The 16,249-nt window shown below is 39.8% G+C and overlaps 1 protein-coding gene across 3 annotated transcripts in view; it reads right to left on the reverse strand.

Annotated features, from left to right (window-relative positions):
- trappc9 (trafficking protein particle complex subunit 9) overlaps positions 1-16,249 on the reverse strand; it is a 272,399-nt gene that overhangs the window by 196,599 nt on the left and 59,551 nt on the right. For all 3 annotated transcript variants that reach the window (XM_046059801.1, XM_046059800.1, XM_046059802.1), the window contains one exon: positions 4,747-4,899. In XM_046059801.1, the coding sequence (XP_045915757.1) occupies positions 4,747-4,899 (153 nt within the window). The remainder of the gene's footprint in view (positions 1-4,746; positions 4,900-16,249) is intronic.

The following is a 16,249-nucleotide window of genomic DNA, read 5'->3' on the forward strand; positions in this document are numbered from 1 at the left end:
TGTGAATGTTAGAGTTTCTGTTTGAACACTCAGTGTGTGAATGGTGAATGTGATGTAGTGTAAAAGCGCTTTGAGTGGTCGAAAAGACTAGAAAGGCGCTATACAAATACGGAGCATTTACATTTGGTGTATTTTAACTTCCTGTCTTTGTGGTGTAATGGGAATTTCATGAGAACATCTTTAAAACACTGCCATGTAACTAATCTCACTAGGGGCCTCCAGCCTCTTGGGTATGGGGTCAATGGAAGGTAAATGTGTGTGATGCTTTAACATATGTCCAGAGGTGTCATGACTTTAAGTGGTTCATCACATGTACCTTGGACATGGGTGTCTTTCTATAGATCCAGATTGAGTGTCCCCTAGGGAACACTGAAAGACACCATGTTCCTTTGATGAGATAATACTCCGACCCTGAGACTAAGATAAAAGCTGCATGAGCTGTTACACTGCAGCTCACTCGGATGATACTCTCTGATGTGTATGTGTCCCTGTGAGTTCCTTCTGCAGAAGACTTGAATAAAATTCACAGAAAGACAAGTGTTTGCTTGAGCTGTTTATTTAAACACGCTTTTCCCCACCACAGTGGTTACTTGTTCTCCTGTGTTTCCTGTTTTACTTTGTTACTTACTTCTGCTCTCGTTTTTAGTTTCCATCTGTACCTTGTTAAATCACCTCTCTCTTGTGTATTTAATTCTGTGTCTTCCTATTGTTTAGCGTCAAACGTCTCAGCCCTTTTCCCAGTTCAAAAATAGCATAGTTCAAAATCTACCTATGACTTCCTTTTGGATTATCTAAATTATCTGATTATCTGATTATTGCCTGCTCCCCTTTTTGGAATTGCTTTCCTTGTGTTGGACTGCTCACCTGTTTTTGACCGTTGACTCCCTCCACCCTCAGTAAGCTTGTTCAATCTTTTAATTATTAATAAACACACTAAAAATGAACCTTCTCTGCCTTGTAATCTGTGTTTGGGTCCAAAATCCGAGTTTCTCTGTGTCTGTGCTTGGCTCATTGTGACGCACATATCTTACCACAATATTCTCACTGGAGGCCTACTGTCCCATAAATAAACACAGATGCCATTTACTCCTGTTTCTTATCAGGTCTAGAGTTAAACGGGTCCTTTTAAGATTCTGTCGTATCTCATAATCTGTTATCCACCGCCAAATAACAGAAAGGACTTAGATATGCAAAGTCGTTTCTGTTTTTAACGCTTTGCTTTTTGGTGATTATTTCTTCTCTGGCTGGGTGCTTAATGTCACTAGATGGACCTTACAATAATCATACAGAGCTGACTTCAGATATTTCTCAGCTATACTGTAATAGTAGCTCTACTCTGGTTGACATGTTTGGTGTTTCATTGAGGCATCAATGTAGCATCAAAGTGTCATTGTTGTTGGATGGGTTCCTTCACATTGGTAGAAAAAGCTGATGAGCTAAATGCAGAAGAGCTATAGCCTGATACAGGCCTAAAGCAAAGGGCACAGTTTAAAACTCTAATCCACTTCTCTTAGCTCTTGACCCAATGAGATGAATACAAATTCATTAATTCAAGGGGAAAATAAGCCTCACTGACTCCTTACAGCTGTACATAATTTCTGACTCGTTATGGGTTCAAATAGCTCTCTTTCACAACTCTCCACCATACTGCTAACCCTGATAAAGGGAAATTGCTATCAGGAGGGACCCCAAAACCACAAATTACAGTTTTTCTCAAATGCTAAAACACAAAAGCCAATCCTCTAAACCAAATGACCAGTTGTCTAAACACATTTACTAAATCTAGCCATCATTTTCCAATATCATAAACACATTTCACATGAAGACACAATTCACAAAACACAATCCTCCGTTCACATAAATCTTAACACATTTTTCCTTGCTAAAACACAAGTTGCAAAAGAACTCTGCTCATATTCTCAAATGAAAGCTCATGTGATGCAAAATGCTTGCCACAGTCAGCAATATTTGAACAAAATTGAAAACACCTGTTGCTAATGCTGTGACCACATGTATAAAAGCAAGTTCAGAGTGCACAGTTTGCTGAAGATTCCAAACAAACACAATGGATGAAGGCAGAGTCAGGGGAAGAGGTAATCGAGTCAGAGGAGGGAGAAGAGCTGGCCAGGGAGGAAGAGGAGCAGGCCAGGGAGGAAGAGGAGGAGGCCAAAGAGGAAGAGGAGGAGGGCCAACGAGGAAGAGGAGGCGGCCAGGGAGGAAGAGGAGGCGGCCAGGGAGGAAGAGGAGCAGGCCAAGGAAGAAGAGGAGGAGGCCAACAAGGGAGAGGAGAAGGTCCAGGAGGGAGAGCAAGACAACCTCGCACCATCATTACGGACGAGATGCGAGCAACAGTCATTGACCATGTCATTGTCCATGGCATGACAATGTCTGAAGCAGGACTAAGAGTCCGTCCAAACCTGAGTAGGTTCACCGTGGCCACCATTATCAGGGCATTCAGACAACACAACAGGTATTGTACTCTATTGCTTTCTTTGTCACAATACAATTTTACAAGCCTGTGAAAGTAGTCTATTAGTTTCAAATCAGTTGTTACTGTATTGTAAAACATGTCAATTGACAACACGTTTCTTTCTTTAGAATTGAAAGAATGCCACATAGAGGTGGGAGGGTTGCCATATTTACAGCGGCACAAGAAACCCTCATTGTGGATATGGTTCGTGAGAACAACCTCATCAGACTCCGGGAGATCAGAGACAAAGTCATTGTCGATAATGTGAACTTTGAGGGCATTGATGATGTCAGCTTGGCCACAATAGACCGAGTTCTCCGGCGCCAAAAGATGCGGATGAAACAAGTCTATAGGGTTCCCTTTGAGCGAAACTCTGCACGACACAAAGACCTACGTTACGAGTATGTGCAAGTAAGTATACATCCATGTTCACAGTACAGTTAGTGAACATACTGTGTTGCTCAGTGGCCTACATTACTTCTGGACAATACTATGCTACCTGATTGACTGTTGTTCTGAACACCTGTGCACTTTCACATTTTCACAGAGGATATTACAGTTGGACGCGATGGCCAGACCCCATGAGTACCTCTTCCTGGATGAGGCTGGCTTCAACCTGCAGAAACGAAGGCAAAGAGGCCGTAACATCATTGGCCAAAGAGCCATCACTGAGGTTCCTGGCCAACGGGGGGGGGTAATATTACTCTTTGTGCGGCCATGGGTTTGGAGGGGCCGCACAGTGATTGTGGTGTAAATAAAATAAAAAATAAAAAACTTCACACCCTGATCATGTTTTCAAGAGTACTGTTGTGTGCAATAGATTCTGTTTTTGCATTGAGTTGTGTTACAGTAGTGTACAGAATTTACTATAGATTTATACTCTTCATATGAAACTCACAAATCTAAATGCCCAATCCTCTGCAGAGATCTAAGAAGATCCATTATTGTAAAGTTTCTAAAAATATGCATTGGCAGTTATGAAACAAAGAACCTTCTCACAAATTGAGCATTGTGTTTTCAATTGATTTGCTGTAGTGTGTAATGATGTGTATAGTGTTTACATTTTTGAAAGCTTCGAGCTGCTCTTTTGGTGTGAAAGTTTGAGTTTTGAAGGGAGAAGGTGTGGTTGTGTTTATGTAGCTTTAGAAAAGGGTGTTGTGTTTAGACATTGGAGAACATGGACGAAACGTTTGTGAAATGTGTTTTAGCATTTGAGGAAAAACTGTAAACAAGGCAGCCTGAATTCCTGTCACAAAGAGTGCTCCATGTCCAGCTGCACATTAACGCTCATTTCTGCATCCAACATGTGCACACCTTCAACTGCACAGTTAAACGATGGTATGCCAGTTCTACGACAATACACTTCAAGACATGATAAGGAAAACGTTTGCCTACAAAAACCTTTATGGTCATTTTGAAGGCTTCAGTTTTTTTTAGCTTTTGAGAGGGGTTTCTAATATTTTGTCCACAAGATTTATCTATGCGGGCATCTTTATGAGTCAGCGGAGTAATCTGTGAATTTATGACCCATTTCAATGAATATAAAGACAAATAAACATTTGCAACCAAGCCATTGTCTTTTCATTCCGTCTAATCAAAACGCTACACAAGTATATTTTTCTGTTTGGCTTTGAAGCAATTTATAACTGAATCATTTGTCAAGATGTGCAAACTTACTTTAAGTTAGGTTCAAATATGATTCAACATATAGTCATAAATGAAACTAAACGTCATCAGTTAACAAGACTCATAGTCTAAAGCTATGCTAACAGCTCTGTGAGGTTGTACAGCAGTGCATCTGCTAATTAGCTAATTAGCACTAAACACAAAGTACAGTACAGCTGAGGCTGGTGGGAATGTCATTAGTTCTGACCTGATGATGGAGCTAAATAAAAAGTCAGGGCATCACCAAAGTGATTACAAGTCATCCTGAGGTGCACTAGTCTGTGTGTACCAAAATATAGAGCAAATGGATATCAAAACTTTCCACTCTGAACCACTAATGTCAACCTGCTGGTGGTGCTAGAAGACAAGTCAGGGCATCACCAAAGTCACCTGGATTTACCTTTGCCAACCAAATATCATGGCAAACAGTTGACTTTGTCATACACTGAGCCACACCACTAGCATAGCTAAAAATATGTTACAACGTCAACAGTGATCAATTTACACAGTTGTGTTGTGCTTTGAACCCATTTAGAATTCCAATTTTTAAACTGAACAAGCTCTCGCGTTACTCAGCAGGTTTACAATTACAAATGCCAGTGTCCACTCACCATCATTCAGGTCCTGCAGCATGTTCTCCTGACCAGAGAAGTCCAGCTTGACTTTAATGCTGACAGTCAGTGTCACGGCATGGCCAGGCTTCAGAGGCAGGTGAGACAAAGCGTCCTCCAGCTCCCAGCTCAGAAACTCCCCAAACACTTTCTCTGCACACACAAGAGGGAGAGAAAGGCAATTTAAATACAAAACAAATTGCTTTAACATTTTTTGATGGACATATTTTGGAGAAGGAAAACCAAAAGACAGACAGGCAGAAAAATTCTGTCTGAGTAGTTTGTGCCAATATGAGTTGGGAAGATGGGCATCTCATTGTACCTGCTGCAGGTTGCACTTTACTAAGGACACCAGCGCAACAATATTTCTTTTGCAAGCTTTCCAGAGCAACAAAGCTGCTGATTGGCCTCATACCTGTGAGTCCTTTGACTGCTCGTCACTAGACCCGACTTCCTAATTTATGCCTCCAACCCCTTCTACCTGAGACAAATGGCTCAGCTGCATCCACTTCAGCCAGGAGCGTCAAATGAATGATACATCACCTGAATAAAGCATGTGTTCTGTCTGTGCAGGTGAGCCATTCCTGCTCTTAGGGATTTCAGGAACAGCAAGCAGGCTGATTTTAACAGAAGTGCAGCAGAATGGGAGATGCAAGCGCACTGTAAGAACAACAGTTTACACGTCCCTGCTTGATTCATAACCAAAGCCTTTAAAATCCTCTGAGAGGATGTGAATGTAGGCAGCATTAAATAAAGATTTTGTGAATAACACTCCACTTTAAATATTCATAAACTCAGAGCTCCTTGCAGTGAATTAAAGGACAAAAAAAGAGAAGGGGGGCAGAGACTGAGGCTACGGGGAAATGATTTGAAAGAAATGGGATTGGTAAAAAAATACAAGTCATTCACTTAAATATGCAACACCAGGCCTTGTAGTTCAACAGGTAGACGGCCAGGACTGCGGCTGACGTTATTATCATCACAATGCTAAACTCTGAGTCACAAGAAATGGCAGCCTCAATGACTGTCGAGAAATCATCCATGCCTCATTTAAAGTATAAACGAGAGACATTCCTAATCTTGAAAATACAATACTGAGATCACATCAGCGCTACTTCAGAGAAGATATGAAACAACCTCTATTTCAAACACTGAGGCCCCGTCCACACTTCTCCGTTTCAGTTTACAAAACGGAGAATTAAAACAAATACGATCTCCGTCCACACCAGCGTTTAAGCTGCATTTTGGAGTTGATCTCCGTCTACATTAAAACGACGCACATCTATTGGCTGTTCAGGCACACTGGGCATGCGCGTGCCGGTGTAAACATGAAGCAGATTGTCTCTTCCTGGTTACAGAAGATTTGGCAAAAGAAAAAATAAATACAGATGAAGAAGTTTTTTTGGCACGCACCAATAAGGAGCTGGGACTGTTACTGAATGTAACACAGGAGTGTGGCAGCGGAAAACAGTAATCCACCTGCTAGAAAATGAAGCGTGGGGACATTGCAGTAGAGCTGTAAAGTATGTATATCAGGCACTGCTCAGGACAAATCAGGACTAATCTGAAAAATTGCATCAGGTAGTGCGTAACCGTTAATCACCAAAATTCCACAAATAAACATTCATTAAAAATTTAGGAGCCACTGAACATCCAATTTCTCATCAAGTCAAAAAGTAATTAGGGTAAAAAGGGCTTTGGGTGTATCGAATTGAAGCAATCAATGCAGTGTCAACAGTAGCCATTGATTAGGTAAAGGCAGACCCAACACAGAAGAGAAGCATCTGACCTCTACACTGTCATATCCTTGGTCACGTAATGTTGACAAAAAAAAAAACAATCCAAAGCATATATTTACTGAAGTGTTAATAGCGTAAAGACTTGACACGACATATGGCGAAACACTAGGACAGAGACATTCCTTCTTTTTTAAAGCAAGAGCCATTGATTGTATCCATCTACAGGGTTTCCCACACACATGCAGCAGTGGCGCATCACCTCGCCTGAATGAAGGACTGTTATTATTACTCTAATGCAGTTCAACATTAACTTTAAGAAAAAAGAGCCACTACTGTAAATCATACAACATCTACCATACTGACACATGGGAACTCAACTCAGTTCGGGAGATTATGTGAGATTAAAGGTGATTTCTTAGGTCGCAATGTTATGGGGGGAAAAATGCAAGTTGGGAAAAGCAGAGGTCGCGATCAAGAGGGGGTGTCCATGGCGGACCTCAGTGGGGTCCTCTGCTGGGTATTTGGCTGAACTTAAATTCCTCTCGCCACTAAGTTAGTACCAGTTTACAGAGACAGTTTTGTGCAGGGAGTTGGACCATGGGCCTGAGGTGTATGCAATGCAGCTCTTCATGGCTCTTGCAACATTTGAGGTACCAGAGCCTGGTGAGTGGGCAAAACGGGAGCAGGACGAATGAGGAAATGGGGTTCCAATTTAACATAAAAGGACAAGGTCCAGTCCTACGTGTCCCAGTGACTTCCAGAGCTGTAGGGGGAACAGCGGCACAGAATCAGGAGCAGGATAAACGAGAGACTAGGGAGCACCAGCAAGGTCAAACCAGAGAGTCAGCGTGTCGTTTTTTGTCGCCACTGAATGTGAATAATGTCACTGTCATCTGGTTCCATGATGTGTATGAATATATAAAATAAAAATAAAAAACACTTTCCTCTGTGATGACTGAATGAGCTTGTATAGGAGATAGAGAGGTAAAAATGTGGAATCAGGAATAGAATTTCAGCACAGCACACACGTACAAACAGACAAAAACAACAGAGTAGCAGTGTTTTGGAAATCATAATGTCCATAGTAATACTAACATATATAGCTTTTAAAAAAGGCTATTGACACCTCCAGAAGGACAGAGAGAGCACTCTTTTTGTTTGCACTTAGTGGGCCATCGTTGTGTCATCCTAACAGGTCTGCCAGCCAACGCTAAAGCCAAAACATATGCAAACCTCATCCCACTGAAGAAAAGTGGGTCTAAAATGATTCTAATGCTGTAACCATAAAAATTTGATTGGGCCTACTGTACCAGTAGGCCAGGAGGTGCATACCATCTATAATTATCATTGACAAACAATACGTAAGCTGGAAACAGTTCACATTTTATGAGTTTTGGACATGCAGGAAAGGATAAAGTCAGGTGACCTTTGTCATCTTGGAAAGAATAACAAACACATGGTTTACGCTGCGAAATGGTCAAAGTTTGGTCAGGTTTAGGCACCAAAACTACTTGTTTATGTTTAGGAAAAGATCATTGTTTGGGTTAAAATAAGTGCATTAGTCACGTAGGTTAAAAAGAATATAATATAATTTAGAAGCTATATTTTGAACAATAATATACATATATTCTATGTTGGTTAATGCATAGAAACAGAACACCTCAGCATAATGTTTTCAGGACCATATAATAAAATGTATACTCTGTGTGGGAACCACATTCTCTTATACACATCAAGTATGATAACAGCAGCTGATTTCAGGTGCAATGGGTCAATGAAAATGTCAAGCAATCTCATTAAGCTTTGATAATCACTGCTCCTCCCGATGGATACTATATAAAGCATCGCAACTGGTTTCCACACAGGTTGCTTAGGGGCATTACGAGGTGGTGCCGCGTCCACTACGCCATCGAGGGAGATTTGATTTCAGCCAACTACCCAGCAGAGACCCTGCTGCTGGCTGGACCTGTATGTGTGAATGTGTTTTTATGAAAGACGCAGCATCTCATAACAAATAAACAAATGCATGTGTACAGAAAACAGCGAGTTCAAGTGAATAGCGAGCTATGCATTTTAGGACCACAATGTTAGAGGGGACCAAACTTCTGAGTGCATTTCATCTGCAGCCAGATGGAGTAGAGTGAAAAACAGGTTGAGGGGTTGTCCAGGGCAAGTGCCATGCGAGTGATGACTCTATTACTAAGGTCTGAAAGGTTGGGGGTTTGGGAGACCAATGATTTTGGAAGCAGAGTGTGTAATATGGGACAACTTGTTCCTGTTGGAGACAGCATAGTGAGAATTGAGGGGGAGCAGTAGAGTATTACAGATTAAACTGTGTTTTTGTAAAGCAAGGTTAAGAAAGGCAAAATTAAGGTTAGGGGAAGATGGTGGTTACGGTTAATAGAAAGGTGAATGTTATTCGCACAGTGTTTCCCCACATATAGACTTTACTTTGGTGGGCTGCCCAGGTATATTAAAGTAAGCCAAAGTGTATTTGGCGGCCCATTTTAGCATTTTGCAGAGGAACACAGAGAGAGATGGGAGGGAAACTGAAATAGGCGGGGCAAGACGGTGTGTTTGCAGTAAAAGACCAGACTTGTAGGTGTGTGCGTGTGTTGAGAGCATTGCGCTCTCTAACGCATAGGATAAAAATCGATCCAACAGAAACAAAGTTTTTTGGGTTTTTTTTTATTCCATGCAATCTTCTTCCTTTTCCAAACCCACAGCCTACATTACCCACAAGGCAGTTCATTCAGAGATTTGGGTGTAATATGCTAGTAGCAGCTAATGTAGCCTCGAGTCGCTAGCCTAAAGCAGAGATGAGGAGTGGTAAAGCTCACTTCTTTCTAACTCCACACTATCAGATGTTTTCCTTATTAAACTTTTAGTCAACATTCCCATTTAAGGAGATGATGCATCATGAGACCTCCTGTGGTTACGCTCTTCGATTTACTTGAAAATGAGAGCCATATACTGTAGGAGTTTTCTGTCCCAAAAAGACAAATGCCATTCTCCATGTCAAGCTAAACTAGTACTACTGAACCACAAATAGACAGCCATCCCAAGGAAAATGAAGTATTTAAATGAGAAAGAAGGACTGCACAGGCAGCTGACAGCCAGCTCTGCTCATGGTAACAAAATCACCGAAGCAATATTAATCCCCTCTTTTCCTTTTTTATGAGCTGCACAGTGGAAAGTGTTTTGTCCTTACGAGACATTTGATATGAATGCACATAAGAGTTGTAGAGGACAATTGAGCTGAGTTGATGTTAATATCCACAGAAGAGCAATAAGGTAGCAGTGATGAACAAAAGGTCTGATGTTGGCTTATTGTCTGCTCTTCAGAGACAACTCAGTTTATGGTTTCTCTTATATGTGATACAAGAGATTATTTTATTAAGGATTTTTTTGTGTTATCTATAAAGTTTTATGAATAAATATTTATTTCTGAGAAACTGAGCTCCTATCTCATATGTCAAGGTGGCTGTGTCTGTGGCAGAAAGAGTAATGTTTTGTTTGTTTTGCCACAGATGTCTTCCTACTGTGACTCTTTATCTTTTAATTCATTCAGTTCCCAATGTCAACTCCCCTGTCAACTGTGGCCTGTCTAAAGCCGCTCCCATGTTATAACTAAGGAGGCACAAGCAGGTGGGGAAAAACTACTAGAGTCTGAATTATCACGTGGAAACTACTATTCTAGAATGAAAAAATAAGAAATGCATAATGCACTATGGTTCGAAGACAATCCATCTGGACATCCATATGACTAAGAGTCTAAAGCCATGCTAGCACCTCTGTGATGCTGTATGGTGCTTTGAGCTAAATTGTAACATCAGCAGCAAACACAAAATACAGCTGAGGCTGACGGGAATGTCATTTGTTTTGCAGGTTTACGGTCAAATCCTTATTGGAAGTTTGGAAATGTTGATCTGATGATGTCATGGATAAGCCAGAAGATCACCCAAGATAGGATTCATTCTCGGGGAACCGTGAATGTTTGTGCAAGATTTAAGGTTCATTAAATCATTGTTTAGATATTCAAGTCAGACGTTACAATCCCTGCAGCTTTGTTAAGGCTAAAAATGATTCCCTAAAGCATACACCTGAAAAATCACCACTACATGTCTTAGGAGCCAGATGTATGCACTGCGAATATGCACAATTACCACGTGTAAACAATTTCCCCATTTATATAAATATAAAACTGGTATTTACAAAAACAGAATGTGCAGTGAGAATTTGTGCACCTGCTGCATGTGTGGTACATAACATTTATAACAGAGCCCCTGAGTGTCTCAAAGATCACTGTTGTTGTTGGGAACTCGTGCCCAAGAGGCTAAAGCTAGTGCTGCACAGGTTCACTTGGTCAATTTGACTTGATACGACGGATATAGGTCCTGCACATTAATCTTAGTTCAAATTTCTATGTGATCTTAATATATTTTGTTGCCTTGGAGTTATTTTATCAAAGACGATATTGAAAGTATGAATTGTGATTGTTTTGCCGGTAGACTGATGTCACCCAGTCCTCCATTTCTGCTATCTTTTGTTGTGTGTGGTCTCATGTCGTCCCCCTAATTTGATCTAAAAATACCTCATGGTTTTCTACAGCAATCTGAGTGTGATATGGTGATGACGGAAAGATAAGCTGAGAGAAAGAATGTAATAATTAAATACTTTAATTTCTGGTTCCTTTGTAGTCTGCACAGCAATCTGTAAAATGCCCATGAATGACTTTGGTGTGGCCAGTTTACTTTTTATTTAAATGGAGGTAACATTTTATTTCAGAGGAATACAAAGAATGACTTTTTGTGGAGAACCTTTGTGCACAACACATTAGCTACTGTACCCTCAGCGACAAGGAGGAAACTGGTAAAATGTCTACAACTTAGTTTGTTTTCTTAGCCTGCTTGCTTTTCATGGTTGTAAATAAAACTTTCAGCCCTAATTCTTGCAATCCACAGGCAGAAGGGAAATGACAGGGAAGTGAAGGGTGAGAGAGAGAGAGAGAGAGAGAGAGCGAGCTGCAAACCCTAAACAGTAGTAGTGTAACGGATCATAGTTGATCCGTGATCTGCATGGAACTTCTTCTCTGCCGCTTCAATTTAAGCACTTAAATCGTTTTAGTGCTTAAACTGAAGCAGGAGAAAAGAAGTTCCAAGTTCTAGGCAGTATCCATCTAGAAACCACCTTTAAATAATACAATTTTAAGTAGATGATTCCTCATCATTAAAGGAATGAGGTGGTAAAACACCAGTGATAATTAGTTTGATCAGATTAAAAATACATTTTCATTAAAATGTGGTTATTTCTTCAAGGACTAGGCTTATTTAAAGCATTTTACTTGAAAGTGCAGTGGTTTCAGAAGTTATGGTAACAAAAAAGATGAAGTTACATGGAGAAAACTGAAGAACTGGATGATTAATTGCACTGCAATGCAATTAGCAGGTTGGGTTGTATCATGCAGTCCAGAAGGCTGTTCTTCCTCTGAGGCAATTTGTGAGCTTTGGTGTTTGTCATTTTCTGACACATTTACAAAAGAATCCATCAAGTAACAGTTGTTATTATTATAACAGTTAAGTTATTTAATATGACGAAAACGTAAGAGCACAGCAACCTTTTGTACTACCTAACAAAGACATGAAACGCACAAGCTGCAGTATGACTGCAGTGCAGAGAGACGTACACTCCAATATGTGATAATTTTCAGCATCTAAAACAAACCGGGAACAATAACCTGCAAATATGGGTTATTTCAAATATGCAAATATGCTCATCTACTAGCAGTTTCCAGGGGCCACTCTGGATAGCATAACACAGAACACACTCTGCTAGAAACACTGATTCTAAGCTGAATAAAAAGGTAATAAACACAAAACTCTTTCTAAACACGAAAAAGCCTCAACAGAATACTCCTGTCTCCCACCTGACTCCCAAAACAAGACTAGATAAAATGGCTCTCACAGACAGACTTGACGGACAGGACAATGAGAACCCTTGCAAGATAAGAGCTTTTTCTTTTCCACGTCATCCTCCCCAGTGCACAATCTAACCAAACAACCAGCATGGCCATTGTTGTCTTGCCTTAGACGTACCAGAAAGTTGGCAGTTTACCAGTCTTTAATGCCTACAACTAAATTAAATAAGGTTTACTTATAGTCCAACTGAAATCACATATAGTCGTCCCTCTTTTTGCAGTCAAATATTGTGGTAAGACGTTTGTTAAATGTACTGGTATCAGTGTTTTTTATTTTTAAAAAGGAAGAATAAAGGTCTCTGGGTAAGAATCTGAAATGCTCTTTTTGCTCTCATCAGTTGGTGGGGCATGTCCGCGTTTGATTGACATCAGCTGGCAGGCAGAGTTCCAGAAAACTAGCCTGCCCTGTAGCTTACAAGCCACAGACAGACAGTGTGTTGTTAGCGGTAGTACTGAAGAGTAAGGACCACACCAGCATGTAACCAGACCGAATTGACATTTGCAGTTCAGTTTACATGCTGTTTAATATGCTGCAGCTGAGCAGCTAATTAGCTACCTAGCCCCCAAAGTGATGTTAGCAGTGCATATTTCCCAGGTGAATGTTTGTTTGGAGGATGTTTCAACAAGCTAAGGTGCAGGACAAGACGTGTGTTCATGTTTCTCTCATAGATAGAAAGATAAGTGCCTTTAGCAGAAAGCTTTCTGGCTGTTTGTCAGTGTGACCGTCTGCTTATTATAGAACGCTGATGTTACTACCTTATGCTAATTGTCTTCAAAATTGAGGGATTTGATTGGGTGTACGGAAACAAGCTATCCAACTATTTAGACAGAGAACTAACAAACAGAATTCCTACAGGTTAATGCAAAACTAGGGGAGAAACCATCATGAAATCAACTTGCATTTTGGTTTCTGATTGTTTTCCCCCCAGAGGAGAACATAGGATTTATGATTTACAGAGCAAATACAGGTGAAACTCTGAAAAAATTTGCATCTCGTGCAAAAGTTCAAATATTTCAGTAATTCAACTTAAAAGGTGAAAATATATTATATAGACTCATTACATGCAAAGTGAGATATTTCAAGCCTTTATTTGATATAATTTCGATGATTATTGCTTACAGCTTATGAAAAACCCCAAATTCAAAATCTCAGAAAATTAGAATATTACATGAAATCAATAAATAAATACAGAAATGTCAGCCCTGTGAAAAGTATAATCATGCATATGTACTCAGTACTTAGTTTGGGCCCCTTTTGCATGAATTACTGCCTCAATGCGGCGTGGCATGGATGCTATCAGCCTGTGGCACTGCTGAGGTGTTATGGAAGACCAGGATGCTTCAATAGCGGCCTTCAGCTCTTCTGCATTGTTCGGTCTCATGTCTTTCATCTTTCTCTTGGCAATGCCCCATAGACTTGACAAGAGGAATACGACATTTGAAGCCCATGTCCAGGACCCGTCTGTGTGTGGTGGCTCTTGATGCAGTAACTCCAGCCTCAGTCCCTCCTTGTGAAGCTCCCCCACACACTTGAATGGCCTTTTCCTGACAATCCTCTCCAGGCTACGGTCATCCCTGCTGCTTGTGCACCTTTTTCTTCCACACTTTCCCCTTCCACTTAACTTTCTATGAATGTGCCTTGATACAGCACTTTGAGAACATCCATCTTCTTTTGCAATTATCTTTGAGGCTTTCCCTCCTTGTGGAGGGTGTCAATGATGGTTTTCTGCACAGCTGTCAGGTCAGCAGTCTTCCCCATGATTGTGAATTCCACTGAACCAGACTGAGAGACCAATTAAAGGCTCAGGAACCCTTTGCAGGGGTTTTGGATTAATTAGCTGATTAGAGTGTGACACTTTGAGCCTACAATACTGAAATTTTTCACAATATTATAATTTTCTGAGATTTTGAATTTGGGGTTTTCATAAGCTGTAAACCATAATCATCAAAATTATGATATCTCACTTTGCATGTAATGAGTCTATATAATATATTAGTTTCACCTTTTAAGTTGAATTACTGAAATAAATGAACTTTTGCATGATATGCTAATTTTTCGAGTTTCACTTGTATGTATGCTGTACCAGAATTTATGCAATTTAGTTTTATTTGGACTTTAAATCATTCCAAATCACTACAAATCGTGCAAAACTGACGTTATTAAAACAATAAATGAAAATGGCCCCTCAAAACCTTCGACCAGCAGACAAAAAATGTCAATTAGGTAGATCTAACTTTTGATCAAAACTGATCAAATAAATCAAATCCAATTACTTCTACACCATTTCTTACCTTACTCAGCAACTGCAGCCTAAAGAACAATAAATATGCAACTTACACACATATACAGAACTAGAAAAGCCTTAAGAGTGAGAAAGCAATGAGTTTCTGATTGATTAATGTTTGACTACTCCAATCACTTGTTTCCGCCCCCCGGAAACAAGTGTGACTGTTATTTTGAAGTACGATTTTCCAACTGGTTGTAATCCCTGGAAGGGTAAACTAATACATCTTAATAAGACATGGGAAATAGATGACATGTTTTTCTTTGTTAAAAAAATGTGCAAAATGTGAGATTGTCTGCCATGGAACATCTTAACTCGGTTTACAATGATATGAAATGTCTTAATTTCTTATATAATAATATTTGTGGTAAGAGTGCATACTGGGTATGTTATCGCTCTATACAACCACTTTAACAGTTTGAACAACAAACACTAACACAGACCAATGTGAAAGCCAGATTCAATTTATAAAATGACTCCTGTGACACAGTCCAGACGGAAGCTGACCTGACATTAAAATAGCCTTCAAAGGTCTCCCAGCTCAGATGTGGTATACTTAATTGCTTACAGGGGTTCTTTCTTTGTACTGTAATGAAGCCTGCTGCAAGAGCACACGCAAGGAAATGGCAGTGTGACGAGAAAGGAGAGAATCCTGACTGTAGTCACTGTGCCACAATTAGATGAAATACCTCAGATCATGTGGGTACAGTATGGGTTTGGATGCTGCTCATACATCCAACATTATAAAACAATTCAGAATGATAGTGGTAGACTGATAATGTGTGTTAATGGTTGTGATTTTCATGGATGCAACAGACGAGGATGAGATAGTAAAAAGAAAAAAACAGTGATTTGATGAAATGATGATCTTAACAATGATGAAATTCTAATAATCACTGCTGTAGACTGTTCATATTTACATTTGTGTTACATGGTCATGAAGCTAAATGTACATTAATAACAATCGCATTTGTCTATTTTCAAGACTGTTTGTCTATGTATCAGACATAGTGGTAAATACTGACTGCAAAGCTAGAGATAGCCAGAATACTGATGATAACATTATCGTAGCTTCCAGACACTGCTGCTAAGTTCCCTCAAGGACAAGAACAGCAGAGAGACACAAGGGAAAAAGTCATTTTGATGTTAAAGTAATAATACTTGCATATAACAAATAAACTTAACTGTTAATTATTGAATGGGATCACTCTAATGACTATTGTACTAATAAAGTTATAGGATAGGCTATGCTTGGTATTACTGGATGTGAAAAAGAGATCCATAGTATATATAAAAGTATAAAAAGGAAATACAGAATATCACCAGCTTTGTGCATATCTGTAAACCTAAATAGATTTCCAATACTACATGTGTCCATAGCAGTTTAGTAAAACAAGTAAAGAAACCTGGCTTTTCCGTGATGAGACACTTTCCAATTTGAATACTATTTTGCTTATTTCCGCTTTATTTAAGGCTTGTGATAGTTCGACAGTATAAAACAC

This window comes from Micropterus dolomieu, linkage group LG09 (genome assembly GCF_021292245.1).
Source record: "Micropterus dolomieu isolate WLL.071019.BEF.003 ecotype Adirondacks linkage group LG09, ASM2129224v1, whole genome shotgun sequence".
Lineage (NCBI taxonomy): Eukaryota > Metazoa > Chordata > Actinopteri > Centrarchiformes > Centrarchidae > Micropterus > Micropterus dolomieu.